Source organism: Homarus americanus, unplaced genomic scaffold, assembly GCF_018991925.1.
Source record: "Homarus americanus isolate GMGI-L3 unplaced genomic scaffold, GMGI_Hamer_2.0 scaffold48354, whole genome shotgun sequence".
NCBI lineage: Eukaryota > Metazoa > Arthropoda > Malacostraca > Decapoda > Nephropidae > Homarus > Homarus americanus.
Window position 1 is genome coordinate 7740492 of NW_024723833.1, and position 23600 is coordinate 7764091.

The following is a 23600-nucleotide window of genomic DNA, read 5'->3' on the forward strand; positions in this document are numbered from 1 at the left end:
TTCTACCAGCGCTGTTGGGAAAGAACACAACAAGAAACTAGACTTTTGAGTTTTACAGCCAAAGTTCTTGTGGTTTTGACTAAAATTATAAAATGAAAACTGACACACTTAATAGTTATAGCTATTATTAATATGAATTTTGCCGCCCAAAATTGTGTTGTTTCTCCCTCTTTTATAGGAAAATTACACACACACAAAAATATATTTTAAAACCCTGTTATTTAAACTGAAATTTCTCGCCAACACCGTTTATTTTCCTGCGTTTTCGGTGAAGGACAAACTTGATGCAATCTAACAGGTGTAGTAAAAGTTCCTAAGCGTGTTTTTATTTGCTATATAATGCAAGCAGTATAAAGAAGTTAATAGAAATGTTGACAGTAACACAGAAATTATTATACCCGGGACAGACTGCATCATCCCGGTACTGTACTGGATGTGATGTTGTGGCCTGGGCGGGAATGTCGGACAGCGATTTGTTGTTATTATTATTATTATCATTATTATTATTATTATTATTATTATTATTATTTTTGTTTTTATATAGCCCATAAAACTTGAGCACCGAGTACGTGAAACTGGGCCCTTTATTATTTTGTCTGACGGTCACATCCCCAACAATAAACCTTAAGCTGGCAGGAATTAGTGAACTTAAGGACAAGTGGAGCCACTCGACCCAAACCACACCATAACTGAGTGTACAACTATAGATAGAAATGACCAGAATACGTAGTTTTTATTGGAGTTTCATTAACCCTCCACACACCTTTCTTGATGTAACTGATGGATGTAATTTTTGTAAGAGGGATTTATTTTCGGAGACTTGAGATAGAAAAGACCCTTGTTTAGATGATGATAATTAGTCCTGTTGTATATGCTGACGTCTATAATGAGTTATTTTGTCTGAGTACAATACCCGGCTGTGGTTCTGGTCACCCACACCAATATACATTAACTGGGCAAACGACGCAAAGGTGAAACTACAGTAATTGGATCGAGACAGACGGGCGCCAGCAGGGGGTTCAAAGGTCACAGGAGGTGGCCAGGTACTGTTGGTCATGGGGTGGTGGACGAAGGGGGTGGGGAGATAGGCAGGGGGGGTGACGCGGGTGGTAGCGAGGGTGAGTTGTGGGAAGAAAGATGGATAAGGTTGAGGAAGGTGGAGAAGAGGAAGGGTGAGGGAGAAAGTGTAGAATCGTATGAGGGAAGGAGAGAGAGAGAGAGGTGTCAGGTCTGGAACACATCAGTCAGAGGCGCGCGTTGACTCTACATAACATAAGGGTTCCCCCGGGGTCACTGCCATACGTGACTACCCCTATGTGTCGTGACGTAAACCATGTCGATGTTAGGCAGAGAGAGAGAGAGAGAGAGAGAGAGAGAGAGAGAGAGAGAGAGAGAGAGAGAGAGAGAGAGAGAGAGAGAGAGAGAGTCGCGGTGGTGTCTTAATCCCTTTCCCTTCACGTCCTCTCGACCCACATATTTCCTCCATCTCTTAACCTCTCTTCAGACTCTCTCCTCCCACACCTCTATTGCTAGTTTCCTCTTCCAAGCAGCTCTTAAACTCTCCTCCCACATGAGAGAGAGAGAGACCCTAGTTACTCAACGCCTATTACTAAAACCTAACCTTCAGTAACCTAACCTAACAGCGCCTTCAGTACAAAAAATCGTTTCCTGTGCCGGGCCATGTTGCGATGACTAGGTTGATTCGCGTGTGTGTGTGTGTGTGTGTGTGTGTGTGAGAAGCAACATTGACAGTGCTTATAGTCTTAACTTTAAAAAAAATATATAAATTCCCCCCAAATTTTTGGTATACAGTATATTGCACCTCAACATAAGACTGACAGAGAGTGAGAGCGAGAGCGGATCCCCTACGTTTGCCGGCCTCTTAGGGGGAAGTGGGGATACGGTTCAGTGGGTACTAAGCCTTTGATACCCAAGGAGTTAGCGTGACCACCTTTGCTCTCTACCGCCAAGTCCATCCCCAGCTCTAAAAGTTATGGAACCATTCTGCAACTGGGTCGACTGGAGGCGCCTCACTCTTGCGCTACCGTACTCGAACCGGCAATCGTTGGGTCAGGAGGCAAGTACAGTAAATGGAATGATCGAATCACCTGAAGATTATACACCCTAGCTTATCCCCCCCCTATATAGGTCGTATTTAGGGTGGTTAAATGTGAAATAAACTGAGGGTGTCTAATATTCAGGTGGAAGAAATAGGTGTGTGTTTGGTTAGGTTAGGTTAGAGGGAGCTCGATAAGATCACCTTCATAAACATGTGATATGCTGATGATAGAGTAGGATAAGTCTAGTACTTTACCTGCATAACAATATATAGCGTCAATACCAACAGCTGCACTATCATAACAACAATACTAACACCACAGCAACACCACGACCAAACCAACACCACCACCATAACACCACTACCACCATAACACAACCACAACAACAATAGAAGCAATTCACCACCACCACAACCGCAACAATAGCAGCACCACCACCACAAATAAGCAATAGCAGCACCACCACCACAACAACAATAGCAGCACCACCACCACAACAATAGCAGCACCACCACAACAACAACAATAGCAGCAATTCACCCACCACCACCACAACAACAACAGTGCTACACCACCACCACAATAACAACTCAGCACCTCACCACCACAACACAGCAGCACCACTTAGCCTGAAGTGACCTGGAGGGCTAGCTGCAACCAACAATCACCTCGGTATCTCAACACACATCACAGTAAATACAACCCTTAACCCAATCCCAATTCTAACCTAACCTATATTATACCTCCTTTTAGTTAGGCCACATACACCCCCCTCTGGGTCTTCTCCTCCATGATGCAGTGTTTAGTCGTTCCTGCTGCTGATGTGTAGTTGGCTTATAGGCAGAGTTTAGCTGGTCTAATGGCTATCTTATGCCTTTTTCTAAACGTGACTGACAATGTTAGTTTGGCTCTGTGAATTCTCTTGGGGTCTTCATGCCTCAAGTGTGTGTGTGTGTGTGTGGGCAAGGTGTGTGTGTGTGTGTGTGTGTGTGCAAGGTGTGTGGTGTGTGTGATATCTTACTAAAGGAACTCTCGACATTGCCATATTCATCAGTCACCATCGCAGCTATCACCAAGGCACTCAACACCAAGACACTCAACACCAACACACTCCACACCAACACACTCAACACCAACACACGCAACACCAACACTCCAACACCAACACACTCAACACCAACACACTAACACCAACACACTCAACACCAACACACTCCACACCAATACACTCCAACACCATTACTCTCAACACCAGCACTCAACACCAACACACACTCACCAACACACTCCAACACCAACACACCCACACCACACTCACACCAACACACCTCAACACCAACACACTCAACAACACCAACACACTCAACACCAACACTCAACACCAACACACTCAACACCAACACTCTCAACACCAACACACTCAACACCAGCACTCAACACCAACACTCAACACCAACACTTCAACACCAACACTCCTTAACACCAACACACTCTAACACCAACACTCAACACCAACAACACACACTCACCAACACTCTAACACCAACACGCTCAACACCAACACTCTCAACACCAACACACTCCAACACCAGCACTCAACACCAGCACTCAACACCAACACACTCAATACCAACACTCTCAACACCAACACATTCAACACCAACACACTCAACATCAACACACTCAACACCAACACACTCCAACACCAGCATCAACACCAACACACTCAACACCAGCACTCAACACCAACACACTCAACACCAACACACTCACCACCAACACACTCAACACCAACACACACTCAACACCAACACATTCCAATACCAACACTCTCAACACCAACACACTCACACAACACACTAAAACCATCGCTCAACACCAACACATCTCAACACCACCACCACTCAACACCAACACACCATCACCAACACTCTCAACAACACTAACACACTCCAACACCAACACTCTCAACACCAACACACTCAACACCAGCACTCAACACCAACACACTCAATACCAACACTCAACACCAACACACTCAATATCAACACACTCAAAACCATCGCTCAACACCAACACACTCAACACCACCACCACTCAACACCCACTCCACTTTGTGTTAAAGAACGTCTTCTAGTATTTCCTCCACAACAGTGGTGCGTTCACCTGAGGAAGGGCTCACACACACACACACATAACGTAAACAAGAGAACGCACATGTGTACGTTGTGGAGCCCGCGGGTGACTGACCTCAATACACGTCAATATCCTGTCCCATTCTTGTTAGGGGAAAGCGAGGTTAATGACACAATTACTGAAGGACTATAGTTAAGAGTCAATTATCTTCCTTCTTGTAGCATCTAGTAATCGTAGACTACAGGGGGGGGGTACATTACATAATACAGTACTATATCTTTTGCTGTATTTTATTTTTTCGTAGCCACTGAAATTGCCCAAAACCGGATATCCAACCATACCTTAAGGCCGGATAGTTACTCGCTCCCCAAAACATTATCTTCACGATCTTGTGTGAGACAATATGACACAACGGACGAAGTATTTTGACAACCCTGCCGAGACAACAGGAGTCGAGGTGTTCATTTGGAAATCTATCGATCCCCTCCGTAAAGATACTTGGAGCTTCCTCGTGTGTTTTTGTGGTGTCATATCGTGGGATGAGTTGACTTGTGGTGTAATCTTAGGTGTACCAGGCGTCAAGGAGAGAGAGTACAAGTTAGTAATCACGAATCAGGAAGTACTTGGTAGTAATCAGGAGGTACTTGGTAGTAATCAGGAGGTACTTGGTAGTAAACAAGAGGTACTTGGTAGTAATCAGGAGGTACTTGGTAGTAATCAGGGGGGAGGGGGTAACTCAAACCTTAAAAGAGAATGGATAGTTAAATTATACCTTGTCAGTCTATCGGTAGAGGAGAAGGGGAGGGGGTAGATTAGCCTGTCTGAGAGGATGGGGGAGGGGTTAACTCACCATCTTGAAGGGGGTAGGGAGGAGAGGGTAAGGTAGGTCCTACGAGTGGGCGGGTAGTGGGGTAACCTTTTCCTTAAGTGGGTACATGAAATTATGCTTAGCGTTGTGTACATCACTTTGCAGGGCTTATTGAATCACAGCCAATGAGAGAGAGAGAGAGAGAGAGAGAGAGAGAGAGAGAGAGAGAGAGAGAGAGAGAGTGGGGGGAGGGGGATAAAATCAAAACTGAGAGCAGAAAAAAAAATTCAAGTTTAAACAAGAGATCCGAAGAAGAAAAAATGAAAGCGGATGAAAGAAAGAAACTACGACATTAAAGATGGCGTCGTAGTCAGCTCTTCAGATGTAAACAGACTAACGATAATGTTGACGTAAATATCAGCTGTTGGTCACACTGGCGCCGTCGTCAACTTGATAATGTGTCGTCGTAATGTTAATGAGTTATCGTTGAAGTTGATTATAACGAAACAGATTGTTGTCTATGATTAAGTAAGATAACTCTAATAACAAGTTGAGATTATTGTTTACTTGATAAATTAAAGAGGAAAATAATCTTGCTTTTGGTAATCCATTTGGACAGTTTGTATTGTCGACAGTATATACGTAAACTTTTAACCTAACCTAACCTTTTTCCATTGTCAGCAACACACGTCCTCCAATGTGTTACTAGTTCTCACTGTGAAGATAATATAGTCCTTGTTGAACACTCGTCTTAGTTCTGGTGAAGGAATGTTTCTTGGATGGCCGCCTCTCATATTTGTGTCTGTTGTCAACGTGTGTCTTCCTAAATGGACTGTCAGGCTTAGTAGTGAGACTCTTGTTATTGTTGTGTTCATTACTGTGTGCGGCGTTACGCTCGTGCCCGGCGCCTCCTGCTGGCCAGATAAAGGATTTTTTTTTTATGGAATTTACGCTAAGAATATACAGCGGAATTTTTGTGATTGCCAAGAACAACAGTGGGAAACTTATCTTAGAGTTGAAAGAAACGGGAGTCAGTGGAAATAGCTCAATCCTCAACAGAATAGCTATTGTCTGACAAGAATAATGAAATAAATATCAACAACCGGTAAGGAAGAAACAGCCATAATGCATCTGTACACCAAGCATGAAGTGAATCCATCTTGTCTACGAAGAGTTATTAACCCAAAAACAATTATGTGAAGGACGTGGGCTGCGGGGCGGGGCGGGGGGGGGGGTGGGCGGACAACATTTACCCCATGACAGTGTTTCGGTCGTTAAATATATGTAAATAGTTGTTTATGTGTTGGTCTGTATATAATGATAAAGTGCTTCTTAGAAATTTGGATATTATGGTGCATTATAATCTCTCTCTCTCTCTCTCTCAGTTTCTCTTTGTTTCCCTCTTCTCATTTTCTTCTATAAAACCAAATATTTGTCTCCTCTCTACATCCCTCTCCCCCCTCTCCCCTTTGTTAAATCACCGTGTTATCAGATCACCGAGACGTTTAGGTCAGCTAATGAGCGTTTTGTTGTAATATATGTACACGAAGTAAGTACACACCAGCTGGCCTGCCTGTGTGTGTGTATGTGTGTGTGTGTGTGTGTGTGTGTTTTAACTTGTTTGATGCTATGATTGGAAGTATATAAAACAGTCCACTTGCTAGTACTAATTCCCTCTCAGCCACCGTCTAGGTAAATCATGGGAGGTTAGGTTAGGTTTATTGTGTGTTGCCTTATGTTACGACCTGCAGAGTATGTGTCTAGTTAGTGATGTTGTGGGATTGATGGTTGTATGCCGGAAGGTGGGTGTAGCGTATTGAGTTTTACCTTCTCCCAATCCCTTCCTTCCTTCCTTCCTTCCTACCTACCTTCCTTCATTCATTCATTCATTCATTCATTCCTTTCACCCTTCCCTGTCTCACTTAATTATTCATCCCTGCTCTTCCTCCCTCCTTCACTGACTCCCTCCCTCCTTCACTGACTCCCTCTCTCCCTCCCTCTCCACTATCCCCATCCGTACCTCGTCCATCTGTCCATGCCTCCGTCCAACCGTCCGTCCCATATGGTTTCAGACGTAAGTTATGACTAATTGCGTGTGTACAAATAAGGCAGGTGGAAGACGGGGTGTTACTTACCTGAAGTAGCTGAGGATCCGCCTGTCCATCCACCCGTCCACCTGTCCATCCATCTGTTTGCCTACCCGTCCGCTCGCCCGTCCGTCCACCCACCCGTCCGTCCACCCACCCGTCCGTCCGTCCGTCTACCCGTCCGTCCATCTGTCTGTCTACCCGTCTGTCCACCCGCCCGTCTCCTCGTCCGTCCATCCATCCACTCGTACACTCATCCTGCTCACCCATCTGTCTGTCCACCCGCCCGTCCGCTCCTCCATCTGTCTACCCGTCATCTGTCTCCATCCTGTGTAAATGAATTATTCTGTAATAAATCTTAATACTGAGGTCAAGGGTAAAAGAGTTATTCTGTACACAAAAAAATACTTGAAAATGTGTAGATGGAATAAACGGAGAGAGAGAGAGAGAGAGAGAGAGAGAGAGAGCTGGCTGGCTGGCTGGTAGATGAATAGTGAGGGGGTGGTTAATCATAGTGGTGGTAGGGGGGTTGTTGATGGTGGTAGTTGTGGTTGGTGGTAGTAGGGGGTGTGTCACAAATCATGGAGAGAGAGAGAGAGAATATTCGACCTCTTTACATACTCCTCTGGGTTGTGTCGACGCCCCTAACTGATCCTGTTAAGCCACTGAGCAAAAATAAGTGAATATGTCGTCGAAATTGCGTTGAGACTCGATCGTATATACTTGAGTTAGGTGAGGGGAAAATGCATATACGAATCCTTCTGTTTATACAAATATATATTTATATGTTTACTGTTTATATTCACTTGCTTACATATATACATAGTCAAACTTATATACATACATGCATACTTTTATATGTACATTTACACATGCTTGTTATGTATAGGTAGATATTTATTTTGCCTACATTACATTTTTATATACGACTACACACACACACACACACACATAAGCACACATATACACACGCACACACATGGCTGGGTATAATCAGGCTCTCTGTGTCGATAGCTCTCATCATCTGGCGTTTATTTGTTTGTCTCTTTTTCACTTTAAGATTTTGTCTGTGTGCTTTTCGAATTTAATAATAATAGTAACAATATATATTAATGTCAATGAAAATAATAATAATAATAATATATTAATTGCAATGAAAATAATAATATAGCAATTACAATGAAAATAATAATGATAATATATTAATGACAATGAAAATAATAATATAATGATAATAATGATAATATAATAATTCGTGGACTAAAATTTTTAAAACGATTATCGGTGTGAAACAGAAGTTAAGTTGGCAACTGTTTCGGCTGCAACTTTCCTGGACTGGGAGGGAGCGGGGAGCCCAGACTCACTCTCACATACTGAATCTGTGAGCTCTGAGTCAGTAGGTGTCGGGAAGTAGTAGTGAGTGGACGGTGCTGCTCTGTCCCTCGGTGTTCGACATAACCACCACGTTTTTCAGTGATCATTAACCATCAAATTAACTCCGTGACTTGGTTCGTTAACGCGGTCATCCAACTACGTCTGATTAAGGTGAATGGATGGGTTGAATTTGTGTTGTAGTGAATAAATATATACATAGAGACTAGTTTATTTAGATAAGGTTGTGTATTAGCAGCTGTGTAGGGGGGGGGGGATTGTTTATACTTTATTAAATGTGTTTTATAACTGACTGATCCAGTGTGTTGAAGCTGCGTTATAACGATTTAAAATTTTCTATCTTTATGGAAAAAAATAAGCCTGTTTAAATATTAAACAATAAAATAGACAATAGTTCGTAGATTAATGTGTTTCTTCCGATATCAGAACACAACACTTAATTCGTAAACTACAAACGTTTTCAAGCGACAGATGTGTACAGAAAATCCCTATAGCTGTCTGTGGTGAATGTTGACAACGAGTGCCATTTAGTAAACGTATCCTGTGTTGGAACTGATAAAAAGACTTAATATACTTTGTCCAAACTACCTTGTAGAGGTCGTGACTTCCGCACCTTCAGCGGATTTACAAAACCATCACTGGCAGTGACTTAAGCTGGGTTTCATAGGCCTGGCGTCCCCTTCACACAAGGAGGCGGTATGCTCTAACACTACATTCTACCGCTTTTACTTCCTCACTGTAAAGTTCACATATGGGTGAACTGGGGGTGCCTTGGTTGTTGGAGCCCTTCCAAAATTAGTTAACAACAACCCAGAGTAATATAAGCTCACCCAACCTATCACAACCCTTCTCCAGTCAACAGCAAACTAACCTAACCTAATCTTACTTTTTCATACGCCGTAAATCATTCTGTCTCTGCCTCCCTTATTTCAGCGGTATTATTTTCAGGTTAAAGGAATGAACTATTATGGATATACCGATATTAACGTCAATATAGGTACTAAACTCCTCTACATAATTATAGGAGTTACAGTAAGTTGTTTGGCACCTATTACGTGTACAACCACTCGAAAATTATTGTTGTATTTTCTTGTTCTAATAGACTGGATTACTGTAATTGTTTCATCGTTAATATGTGTGTGTTATTTAACACACACACACACACACACACACACACCACAGCCTACTAAACTAATACCCTACTCTCTGCCTCGCCACAGGATGGGATTGGTGTGGTGCTTGTGTCTGGTGGTGGTGGCAGGTATGGTGTTACTACCGCCAGCCTCGTCCTGTTCCTGCTACCTGCGACACCCTCAACAACACGTGTGTGAGGCAGACTTCGGTAAGTACCCTTGTCAACATTTCTCACACTCTTACGTTTTCCGTTCATTTTAATCGAGTTTTGTTCGTATTTTATCCAGCACTTTTGTATTGTGTTCTTGTATACTCTGTTCTATTAATATTTTATGTATATTGTTCAATGTATTTGTTCATATTGTATTTACCAACTGGAAATCAAAGAACACCAATACACTGTTCTTTGTGGGTGTTATTACAGTCACCGGTTATCTTTATCAATTAATGTTTACTAAAGAACGCGGAGGCACTATTTACATAACCAGTGTATAATCTAACCAGCCAGACTTGACGTTGTCACTGAAGGTTGCCTCCCATGTGACTGACAGGCGCGGTTCGCTTACTTCACTGCCCATGTTTATTATAACCCAATCTGTCTCGTATGTGTGTTTGTCCGGTGGTCTGTTTTAGTACACGGTCTATGGAATATATTCGGCTCGTTTATACAAATATATGGATGACCGAGCCGCAGTCTAGACCAACTTAAGATAATACATACCTGTACTGTATCCATAACCAAATAATAATGGGTAAAATACTTGGAAAAAAACGTTGTTCTCTTTACCACAGTTTATATTGATGCTTATGTTAGTGGGGAATTGTAAAGGACCACTCCAGTAAGGCTTGTTTTCACTGTCGCAATAATTAAACAGAAACACTGAATCCTAAACACTATATCGGCCATTGCTTAAATCTCACTTAACAATAATTCCTCACGTAGAAAGCATTATCAGTCAGGTCAGGAGTGGAATATAATGGAGCTGATTTTAGATATACACCTGTACTGTATATACAACTCCATTATATTTCCTCCCCGTTGTCTCCCATTCTTGTCTTGCGTAGAGGCACCTGGGCGGGTAATTAGTGCTGTGTTTATTGTTGGTAATAGCAGGTGAGCTGAATGTTTACACTTGGGCGGTGGGCTGGGGTGTGAGGATGGATCCCCCCCCCCCCATTATTTTTAGGTGAGGGGAAGGAATAAGGAAGGGAAGAAAGATAAGGCAGGTGAATATAAGGAAGAGAAACAGATGATAATTATTGATGGTTTCTATGTGATTTGGTGAACATATTTGTCTTGTAACTATTTTATACGCTCGTGATACTCGTGTGTGTGTGTGTGTGTGTGTGTGTGTGTGTGTGTTTATAGTGATACCGAGTGTAGGTTAAGGAAGAAGTATAGGTTAGTTCAATATATCTCTCACCCGTAAAAAAAAATCTCAGTTCATAAAGTATTTCCGTAAAACTTGAATACTGTATAGACGTAATGAAGAAGTGAACAGGTGGACGGGATCATGGAGTAGACAGGATGCAGTTTTTGTGTCTTCGGGAGATGCCAGAATGTGTTTAGGTATGTTGAGTGTTGAGTTTTTTTTTTTTCTCTCTTCGCTGTGTACTTTTATTGTGGTTTACGGTTAGGCCTCGTAACTGTGCGGCTCAGTATTTTTTAGTTTAGTGCGTCACCTGCTCTCTCTCTCTCTCTCTCTCTCTCTCTCTCTCTCTCTCTCTCTCTCTCGTCTCTCTCTCTCTCTCTCTCTCTCGTACCGGTAATGTGAACTTGTTTCTAGGTATTTATAATTTTTTTTTATTCTAGGTTTTTTCATTCTTTAGTCGGGACGTTTTGCGACATATGGCGTCGTCAGGGTGATATAGATAACCCTTGCTCATGTTCTCTGTACTGAAGATGGATATCGCTGCTGGTGTATAGGTTTATGCAAAAAATGAGTTAGAACACGGGATGGTACAGTACTTTACGGCTTGAGACCTCGAGCTCAACAGAGTGACAGGGAGTTGTGAGGGCGTTGTGCTCAGTTGTGGTGTTTAGAGGAGGTTGTGTATGTGTTTGGGCCAGCCACGAATTTATAATTATGTCCGCATTGCTTGTCAGAGTCTTTTGAACATGTCTCTGCATTTTTGTGTTATTTATTCCTCAAGGGAGTATTGGTAATTGATATTTTTGTGCAGTATTAATTGGTGATTAATGTTTCTACCACTGGGAGGTGTCTTTTGGCATGATTTAGAGGTGTTGACTTCCAGGAGGGTAATGGGCGGTTACTCCTCCTGATTTCTATTCTTCATCCTTTTCTCCTCTTCTTCTTCCTCTTCTTCCTTCTTCTCCTCTTCTTTTCTCCGTCTCCTCTTCCCCCCTCCTCTATTTATATTTTCTTCAGTCTCTCTCTCTCTCTCCATACGTGTATTCAAGATGGCCGCGAAGCCTCTCTAAGACTCCATAAAAGGGAATATCAATACACACCTTTTTTGTATACCATACCTGCAGGTTTCAATCATATCTGAGTATAAGACGTTGGCTATATAGAGAGCGCCTCGTGTGTGTGTGTGTGTTAATCTCCTCCCCCCCCCCCCCTGAGCCCCATAGCAGGTCTTGTGTGACATTGAGAAATTCTGTGATGGAAAACAACCTCTGAATAGCCAGTTTTAATTTATTTGATCTTGTTAATGACGTCTTCTGGGGTATTAGGGGGATGAAAACCTTATACCGCGTGTCAAGAACATCGTGCAGGTGACAGGTACACTCAGGTGATAGGTACACGCAGGTGACAGGTACTCTCAGGTGACAGGTACACGCAGGTGACAGGTACACGCAGGTGACAGGTACTCTCAGGTGACAGGTACTTTCATGTGACAGGTTACACACAGGAGGGTCGTTAATTAACCGTGGTGTGGCAGCTCAACAGTGTCGTGTGTCCTAAGTTCCTGTGGATTACCCTGGTGGTCACACAACGATAACAACCAAGTGTGTGTGGTTCAATGACTCGACCCTGAGCTTTTGTCCAACCTTGTTTCTCTATATTTTCCCTCATGGTTGTCGGCATTCAATAAACTCTATAGAAACAACATCGACTGAGTGTACACAAGTCCTGGTACACTCAGTAATACAATGAGTACTTTAGTCTGTGTACTTTAGTGGGTGGGGAGGAGGGAGGGGTGTGTGGGTCAGTGGGACATGCGGGAGGAGGTTGTAGTGGAAGGTTGTGGACAGGTTGAAGGAGTGAGTGGTCGGGAGGAGGGATGAGATAGCATGGGGCCGCCCTGACCACGTGGGTGAGGGAAGAGAAGGGATGGTTAAGTGAGAAATGAATGAACATGAGGATAGGGAAATGTAGAATAACTGGGAGAGAGGAGGAATGTACAAGAGAGCGTAAGGAATTAATAATATAACATGAATAGGGAAGAACACCAACCCAGGAGGAGGAGGAGAGGAATAACGTGGGGGGTAACTCGGTACTTCATCACACAGTATCTTAAACTCTTGAACTCAAAGGATCGATTTATTTTAGTATCACTCACTATATCACTTACAGGCAGGGGAGGACTTACACTGGGACCTTGTACATTATTACCGGTACCGAGAACAGAACACAAAATCAATACAAACTAACACCAACTCACCAGGTGACTATACTGTAAATGTGGCCTTCCGGAGCTCCTGGGTGACATAAAGGGACTATACCTCAACCCCCATCCACGATATACTTTAAATTTTGTGATTGATGACGCCATTTATATAAAAATTTCCACATGCGTGTTTTTTTTTTCATTTATAAAAACTTCGTAAAGTAGTTCTTAAACACTATTTCTAGGATGCTGCAAAGTATTTCAAAATATCATGACGTTAGTGCTAAACAACCCCAGCTGAACCAGTTATTTGGGAAGTGACGGGGTTGGCAAACGGACTTAATATTCTTCAGTGTGATGCAGGTCGTTCCAGATACACTGAAGATCTTTTCATACAGACATTTAAAGTATTTGACACTTACATGATAACAAGAAACATTATCTAACTCAACTTAACCAACTCTTCCTCCCTCTGGATCCCTATAAGTTGACTAGATGTTCCTCTCCCCAGCATAGTTTTAGCAGTCTTCTCCACAGTGTTCTTGTACCAGTGGGCATGTTTGTGGTCCATTTGGTTAGCGCGTTAGTCTGGCTCTATGGGGCGTGCGACAACATCTGTGATCCTTGCATCATGCGTTCCAGCGACAATTCCAACTCATTTTGGAAGGGTCCTTTACACCAGATGGTCGGGTTGTATTCATGACGGGAATTCCGGTGATACCATCTGGGAAGCCTTGCGAGTATAACCACTTGTACGAGATGAACCGGGAGTGTTGCTTGTTCCCTTTGTGAGTTATTCAGACACAAGAGATTTACCGATTTCGTGAACTTGGTTTTGAGGAAGACATCTTGTTTATCTGACTTGTGACTGAAGGGCACCAGAGGAACGACCTTATCTTAGCTACCGAGAGGGATTTTGTAAGTTGGTGTGTGTGTGTGTGTGTGTGCGTGTGCACTCAAGGTATACTCTTACTTAGGTTAATTTGCATATAATTTAATTCAGTTGTGATATATGAAGAGATTGCGTTACCACCACGACCACGCTGACGCACAGACAGACAGACAAGCGCGACTAATAAACCCATTGGTAGAACGATGCGGGAGATAAGAGCATCATTCACTATACTGTACTCGTCCTCAGTATCATTACCACAGCGGCTACCACACACACACCACAACCACTAGTGATATCACAACTACCACCACTACCAGACCTCCCCTACCACAACTAGGAGCACTACCACACCCTTTACCACAACTATAAACACTACCACATCAGCTGTCTCTACCATCAGCCTCAAAATACCAACTCAACATACCACACCTAAACAACAGAACATAATACCATAGACTCACACCACTTACATACATACATACATACATTCATACATACATACATACATACATACATACATACACTCCACAAGTATACATTATCTCTACCTCCCACGAAGCACGGAAGACTATCACCCACCCACTTCTTCTTTCGTCAGATCAAAGTGTTGGAAAAAAAAATTAAAATCGAGTTGCCAAATATCTCCTTACTGGATGCTGTTACGGTTCTTAAGTCATATCAAAGGTACAGATAAATTGAAACCTTGTGTAGCGATCAAAGAAAACGTGTATTGGACTGCAGCTGTGGGAGTTAAAATAATGATCAGTTTCATAGTAATTTAAACTCGTGTATAAGATAGTACAGGTGTGTTGTGTATGAGATTAAACAATATCACGTTGTTATTGATCACAGTATGAGAATATAAACAATAAGTAGTAATAATAAAGAAATTGCACCTCCTCACACCAGATATATCACCGCCAAGACCTCTTCTCCCTGAGTCTGCCGCCGACCCCATCTCCCCCTCCGCCTCCTCCTTGACGGGGTTATCAGCGGTGTCGGTCTGATGCCTCACAGGGCCCGCTGTTGTCGTAGATTTATACGGCGTGACATTTAAGGATACCAATCAAATACATCAAGGTCACGTCAACACTTCTACGACCTGGGCATGACCTTGTGGGGAGAGGGGGAAGGGAAGGCTGTGTGTGTGTGTGTGTCTGTCTGTCTGTCTGTACTGTGGAAGATGGATGGGGGAGATGTAAAAGAGTTGGAGAGATGGAAGATGATAGGAGGAACCAGGGGGTGGGGGGGTCAGGCAGTGTTGTGACGTGTTTGTGAGGGATGACATTACAGTGAGACGGACCGGCTACAGCAAGGTCACACACCAGGCACTCGACCGACGTCTGTGATGATGACCTGAGAGAGGGAGAGAGAGAGGGTGGGGGGGGGTTGTGACATGCATAATAGAGGCCAATGTTTTGATGTGTGTCTGGACGGGGAGAGGGGAGGGGGGAGTGACATGATAGTCTTGGGAACACTTAAAGATCATGATCAACCACCATCACGTTCTCTTCATGACCTGGGAGAGGAGAGGGAGGTGGTAGAGAGGGATAAGAGGGAGGTGGAGAGGGAAAATCGGTAAAATAAATCGAGTTACCAGTCTCTCACACACTCGCTCGTAAGTTGTGTGTATATTCAGGGCCACCGTGGTGTTAAGGGCTGAAATTAGCTTAAGTTAGGGATAAGGTCACTGATAGAGAGAGCAAGGGTGGAGGTACAGTAAGTAGGGAAGGAGAGAGAGAGAAGGTTTTTTGTGTTTGTCTGTACTAGTAGTATGGTTATGTATATTTGTATGTGTTTGTATGTCATCCCATGTGTAATTGTGTATGTTTACATGTGTGTGTTCTTCACCCATCACCAGACATTGTGTTTGTGTGTGTGTGTGTATGTTTACGTGTGTGTGTGAGTGAGACTGTAATTCACTCCCTCAGACGGTAAAGGATACTGCTAAATGTTGTCAGGTTACCATACAAGTACAACTCAAGAGTTGGTCAATGCCAGCTTACCACACAGCACACTAAGCTGGTCAGCAGTGTGTGTGGTGGAACCGAGAATCAGCTGTTGCCTTCCTCTAGTTTACTCTCTCTCTCTCTCTCTCTCTCGTTTGTTTTTTGTGAGCGTGTGTGTGTGTGTGTGGTTAAACATGTATGTGTGTGCGAATATGGATGCCTGTGTGGGTATGAGTCAGTGCGCCGCTCCCTCTGCCACACCACACCTCTGCCACACTTCACCACAACAAGGGCGGCCCACACACACACACACACATTATAATTACATCAGTTAACAAACTATCAGGGTGTACTGTGTGGTCCACTTGTTAGCTGTTGTCGTGGTGCTTGTAACATAAATATAAGTAGTTACGTCATTAAGCCCACCTATCACTATCACCATTCAACGCCCCCCCCCCTCCTCCTCCTCATCTTAACTACCTACCTGCTTCATTTAATATAATTAGGCCACCTCAGTGAAGTTGAAGTGTCAGATAATGTTACCCTGTCTGCCAGTACGTCCTTGCTACCCTCAGATATTTATTTCCTGGCGATAACTTATATAATGCACGACTCTACTCCTGGTATCATGGGTTATAGTCAGCTTATGGGAGAAGGAAACATTCTAGAAATATACTTTGTTGGTTCCTTACGATGGTGTTTGGTTGGCGGGGTTGTCATCAAGCAAGGGAGGTGTTTGTTGACTCTGAGGCCAGTAGTAGGTTTGTAGGTCGAGTTCGCTGGCCATACAGTACTTCATTGAGCAGGCGGCCTTGTGTGTGAATGTTTCTCTTGTGTCACTAGAAGATCGGTAATGAATCTTTTAAACACTATTTGCAGGTACACGTTGGCTACATATACAGGTTTAAATACTGTAACGTGTGTTTATGTATTTATGTTTTAAGATAGACTAATAAGGAGTTTAATAGGTAATGTTTGAAGGATTATATGTCATTAATTTATATTCCTGCTTTTATTAATGATCTCACTCTTTTCTATCTTTGTGAGAATTAAGGAAGCAGTGTTCTGGGCCATCATAAACTGGGGATCATTGTACACCATCACGTCACCTCATCGTCTATACACATAACATAGTAAAGGCTCACATTCACGTCACTATTACGCACCAATAAACCATCCCTCAGATTTAATTACCTAATTGCCCGCCGATGGAATCAACAATTAAGATACTAATTTTAGACAAGATCGTGCCATCAGTAACGGTATCGGCCGTGTGTCAGCGTAGCTCTCACAATGGTTGGTATGTTCTGACTGATGTACCCCGCATCTATACGGGTGATGTTAGTTGTTGTGGTGGTGGTGGTGATAGTGGTTGTGGTAGTGGTGATGTTGTTAGTTGTTGTGGTAGCGGTGGTGGTGATAGTGGTTGTGGTAGCGGTGGTGGTGATAGTGGTTGTGGGAGCGGTGGTGGTGATAGTGGTAGCGGTGGTGGTGATAGTGGTTGTGGTAGCTGTGGTGGTGATTGTGGTAGCGGTGTGGTAGCGGTGGCGGTGTGATATAGTTGTGGTAGTGGTAGCGTGGTGATAGTGGTAGCGGTGGTGTGATAGTGGTTGTGGTAGCGGCGGGTGGTGATAGTGGTTGTGGTAGCGGTGGTGGTGATATGTGGTTGTGGTAGCGGTGGTAATAGTGGTTGTGGTAGCGGTGGTGGTGATAGTGGTTGTGGTAGCGGTGGTGGTGATAGTGGTTGTGGTAGCGGTGGTGGTGATAGTGGTTGTGGTAGCGGTGGTGGTGATAGTGGTTGTGGCAGTGGTATTATTAGCAGTCGTGGTTGTGTTGTAATGAGATTAGTAGTGGTAGTGATGGCGGTTGTGTTAGTAGTAGCGGTAGTGGTGTTAGTAGTGATTGCGATGGTGGTATAATGTTGGGTATGTTATGCATCGAACTCACTTAATATTTCGCACAGGTTGTGAAATGCCACACATCGCCACAGTGCCAACATGTTGTAGTGCCTCACGTTGGTGAATAAAAAACTGCTGATAACACAAGACGTGACCGAGTGTTGGTTAGTCATTGTCAGCGCTAAACCGATCTTGAAAAACTAACCTAACGTTACCTTACTTAACGTAACACTAACATAACCTAACATAACGCTAACCTAATGCAAACATAACATTAACCTAATCTAACCTTAACCTAACCTAATCATTGGGAGGAAATTAGCTCGGGCAGGTGTCTTATCTTCAGGTGAATCGAATTGTGAGATAATGCCTATTTTTACACTGTGTAAGTTTGAGGTGAATTTATCGTGTATATACAGGACAGACAGCGGAAGGAACACACGCACACACACACACACACACACACACACCAGGGAGAGAGGTGATTGACCCCATGCCCCTTGAGTGTAGGTACGTGTGTGTATACGTACACACGATAGTTTTTAGGATCGCACACAACACCTCCTTGATATACTTTACACCCACCGCCTACACCCCTCACGTATATAACAACACTCAACATACACCCTCTAACATACACACGTACACCTATCATACACGTATACACCTTTGAACATGTGGATCAAGGATTATCACGTGATACAGATCTGCTCGCTCTCTCTCTCTCTCTCTCTCTCTCTCCTCTCCGTGTGTATCTCTTGCATGTGTGTGTGTGTTTTGATGAATGTAGCATGTGGTGATGTAAGTTTTCACACTCGTTACCACTGCACGCTATACCTCTCCCTCCCCTTTACCTCCGCCCCCTCCCCCACCTCACCTCCTTACCCCCGCCCTTCCCCCACCTCACCTCAGCCCCCCTCCCCCACTCCGCCCCCGTCCCCACCCCACCTCTACCCTGCCCTTCCCACCTCCTGCCTCCTGCCTCCCATCTCACCTCCACTGTTCTTCCTCCCCACCACCCCTCTTACTCCCGCTTCTCTGTGACGAGTCTGGACAATATATCCCCAATACAACACGGCTATAACGCTGATATGTCACTAATATGTCACTGATATAAGAACGTGTGAAGAGTTAGGTTAGGTTAGGTACTGTTGGGTTACACTTGGTTAGGTTGGGGTCAATGACACTATGAGGGACACTTGTGTTTAGTTAAGGCACTGCTGTTAGTAAGTGTATTTAAAGAGGTTATGGGTAATACACTTGTGTCTTGTTGAAGTTAATACACTAATCGTTAACCTCTGTTACCTACACTATGGAAATTTTTGTACCTTAGTTAACATGTAAATTTTATCTCATGTTTCTGAACCCTAAGATAAATAAACACAGGTGTACGGGAAGCTACACGTATGAAACATGTGTCCTGGCCCCCTACACCCAGGTAAACGGGCCCCCTACACCCAGGTAAACGGGTCGGTGTTTATCAAGACAAGTGTTGTGGGCTGGGGCGACGGTGTTGATGTATGACATTACGTAAGTGTTCACTGCGCAGCGCCTCGCCCACCCTAACATCCCCTCCCCCAAGGTGTTAGTTGTCCTCCTCTGATTTGTGTGATCTGTGTTCGTTATCTTGGTTATCTTGTACAATTATCTTATACTATAGCGGACGTCTAGGAGGTTGTTGTAGGGTTGTTAACGAGGGTTGTGAGGGGTTAACTGTGGGTATAGCGACCTGTGGCTGGTGCTGGCCACGTGCCAAGGTCATGCTCTTGTGCGTGTGTGACTAGGCTGGTTGAGGCCTCCCAGGGTGCCAGTTTTCCCCTCCCACTATTAAGTCATTTCAGGTGACCTCTGACCCACACTAAGCTGTAGCCAAGTAGTTTACCTGTAAATAACTTAACCTAACTCAGTCTTACCTCATGACCTAAGTGATATTAACCTAATTATCTGACTCACCTTGACCCATGTAACCTAACCTAACCTAATTCACGTGGTGGAGAAGTCGGGGATGAGCAAAAGGCCAGCCTCCAGTATCCATGGGAAGGGGGGGGGTATAAATGATTGAACAAGATAAATATAGATAATCAATAAAGTTTCTGGCTGTTATTATAACGTGTGTCATGTGGTGTCGTTGGCCAGTATTTTTATAACAAGGTTAGTATTGTGTGTGTGTGTGTGCTGATCAGTCAATACGTCAGTCTATCACAGGTATAGGGCCAGGAGGAGTAAGTCATAGTCGAAGAACTTTTATTTGAATCTGTCCTAACCTAACCCAGCCCCCCCTACCCCACCCTCACCAGCTATAGCTTAAAGGTGGTTAAACATCAGATGAAATAAATTGTGTGGGGGGGGGGGCTTATCTTCAGGTGATCCGTGTTTATCTGTGGCTGTTGCCGAGTAGTGTATTGGCTGACCTGGGATATACGCACAAGTTAACCCTTGTTGTTGAAGCGCAGTGATACATTTTCTTGACTCAAATCACATTCACTATATTAGTCTCCTCAGTAACGCTTACCTCGTATACAGTATGTCGGTATTAATTTATCATAGTATTCAAACTAGCTTTAATTAACCAGTGCTAGTGAGTCGTAGTAACCTGTGGGGATTAGCCCAGTTATCACCTTAAACCAACCATATCTACCTTATCTTAATCCATTTATTATAATGAATTAATTATTACCTTGTGTGGTCAGGTGACGGTGTAGGTGAACAAGTTTTTATCGACGTATATTCAGGATTTTTTTTTAACTATCATGCTGCTAAATTTATTAAGGGCAGGGTATGTTTGGACAACTTTGTATACGTGGTAGTTGAGATTCCAGACTGTTTTGTGTGTGTGTGTGTGTGTGTGTCAGTGTGCTTGTTTATCCTGAAAATAAAATCACCTTCGTAATGACGTCATCGTATATAATTAAGGCCGCATTTACTAATTAAGTAATTAAGAAAACTAATGCGGCTTTCCTTTGTATGTACGTGTCGACAACTGGCTCCCTCTCTGTCGCTGCCAAGTTGTCTAGTTAATTCTTTTGATTTACGTCTTATTATACTCACTTTGTATAATTTTTCCCACCCATGTAACAACCTTGTGTGTGTGTGTGTGTGTGTGTGTGTGTGTGTGTGTGTGTGTGTGTGTGTGATGTGTTTACAGTCCATTTGTTTGTATTTTAATGTAGCTTTTTATCATATTTTACAAAGTTTAATCATGTCAATGCACTGGTGACCTAAAAGTGTATGTCATAATGATTACTTCAGCGTATGAATGTTACTCAAACGCTACTAGCAGCCTCTGACTATCATGGTGGTTAAGGGAGGTTCGGTTAGTTCAGTTGTTTGTATCAAGGTCACCAAAAAACATAAGTAATCTCCAAGGTTAATTTTGTGTTTATCTGTGTTAGTATTTAATAATGAGTGTTTTTATTGTAGGTGTGTGTGTGTGTTAAGGAGACAGTGCATCTCTAATACTGTACAGTATATATAATAAGTTTGAGATCTTCTGTTAGCTTTCGTCAAGTATCGGATATATTTAGCTCTTAGTAAACTTATTCAGTTTTACACAAACGAAAGAAAATTATTTTGAAATTCAGATGTGGTGAGTGGTGTGTAGTTGTGTTGTTAGCGGTAAGCAAACTCAGACGCCATCATTGTTTACATTTGGAGACGGCGCATGCGCAGTTAGGCGGTGTAGACGAACACTCCTAGTCTGTGTTTACATAGTTTTAGCACTGAGTTTTACGGTCACTTCCCATGATTATCTCGTGGTTGTTGATGTTGTTCCAAGATTGTGGCATCTTTTTAAGGCTCTGACGAAAGCTTTACTGTCTCGTTGTGGTTTCTGTCACACACACGGAGACGTTAAGATCTTACACGCTGAGGTTTTGAATCCATATAGTGGCTTATGATTATTATCATGGCTTCGAATCCACATTACCGAGGTTTCGAATAGAATGTATAGATCAAAAGACGTGAGAGGTGAGTAAAAACATGACACGAGAGGAGTAAAGATGGTGAACAACGATAAAGTCTAGCTAAACGGTATTTACAGTGAGTAGGAATGACATGAAAGAGAAGACGTCTGTTGCCGCGGGAGTTGAAAGGATGAGGAGGAGGAGGAGGGGGGGGGCTGGGTCTCACTGACACACTAGCCGCAGAAATAGCCTCTACATACATTACTGCCGTGTCAAATTCACTGATCAGAGATATAAAATACCACAAAATGCTTTCGAGTCGCATTTAACAGCATCTAACCAATATCCTTTTATACCACAAGCACTTAAGATGAGGTTGTCTTAGGCCTGGATTATCAGATCATTACCTTGTATGTTTACTCCCTAGTTGAGATTGTAAAAATGCACGTAATTGGCTCACTTAAACTACAACACAAAGATGACAACCAAAGTGACTCAAAAATAGCTCTGAGACTTGACTGTATCCAGATGTGTTTCCTCGGCCCAAATGTTACACCTAAAAAAGATTATCCTTCCAGCCTTGAAACAGAAAAAAACACCAGTAGGATTAACCGATTCCTAACATTTTGTACTTTAACTTCTCTTCACAGCTGGACATAAGAGAATACACTTAACTGGTCGACTTAACCTTATAATATTGAGAGTATATACCTGTAATGAGTCAGCTTCACTTAGCACCTGTTTGGACACAACATAGATAATCTTTTTCCAGGTTTTCTTCACTGCAGTTTGGTCTGTTGATGTATGAACGTCTGTGGTTAAGGAAGTTTCAGTGGTAATAACTTTGACTCTAGATGTGGATGTTACTTATGTGGTTTAGCTTAAGTCAACCATTTGGGTTTATTCTTACATTTTCATTCACGAGGAAAATTCAGGGAAGGTATCACTGGGAGTCTATATATATACCCCGGCTACGTTCACTAAGGCTTTATACAAATGGCAAATTGCACCTCACTGGTATGTGCTGAAACATTATGCTAACAGACACTGGCTTTGGTGGGTGTTTACATTCGTATACCTCACACACACATACACACACTGAAGTGATGGGCTCCAGACACACCGGTTGTATGCCATCTTGGTTCTTAACAGCTGTAAAATCAAACTTTAGGTCTTGTTAAATGGTTTGGCTTCTTTGGCTTCACGATTTTCCTGTATAATCGTGATATTATTATTTTTTTCTACCCCAAAGGAGGAATGAGTTGAATTTTTCGTGTATTTATAGTATGTCGTCTCTCATCCTCGTAAAAACAATTAAAAATCATCACTTTTAATCTGGGTACATTCGTTTCTACCGTCCTTCAGTACACCCAATTTGATTTTTCTTCTTTTATTTGAGTATATTATGAGGTCAAAGGTCAAATACAACTAAAACTTATATCTTAAATCGGGTGTTTGGTCATCTTTAGATATGTGATAGAGTGTCATACCTCCCCATTTCCCTCCTCCACATCTCCCCATTTCTCTCCTCCATATCTCCCCATTCCTCCCCCCACTCTACACCTCCTTCTCTCTCTCTCTCTCTCTCTCTCTCTCTCACAACAGGGTCAGGATGGTCACGGCATCTCAGTGTTGAACTTGTGTGACATTATCTGTCGTGGTCTTTCAGGATGTGTAGAGAGAAAGAAGAAGAAAGAGAGAGCATAGAAGGAAGAGAGAGAGAGAGAGAGAGAGAGAGAGATAAGATAGAAAGATGAGGAAGA

The 23600-nt window shown here is 43.0% G+C and overlaps 1 protein-coding gene across 3 annotated transcripts in view; it reads left to right on the top strand.

The window, feature by feature from the left end:
• Nucleotides 1–23600, top strand: part of LOC121863860 (metalloproteinase inhibitor 3-like) — a 77670-nt gene that overhangs the window by 9996 nt on the left and 44074 nt on the right. For 2 of the 3 annotated variants that reach the window (XM_042362751.1, XM_042362752.1), the window contains one exon: nucleotides 9704–9825. In XM_042362751.1, coding sequence (XP_042218685.1) covers nucleotides 9705–9825 — 121 coding nt within the window. In that variant the 5' untranslated portion in view covers nucleotide 9704. Of the gene's footprint in view, nucleotides 1–8473; nucleotides 8637–9703; nucleotides 9826–23600 lie in introns of those variants that run through there. The other variant, XM_042362750.1, reaches the window with a different exon arrangement.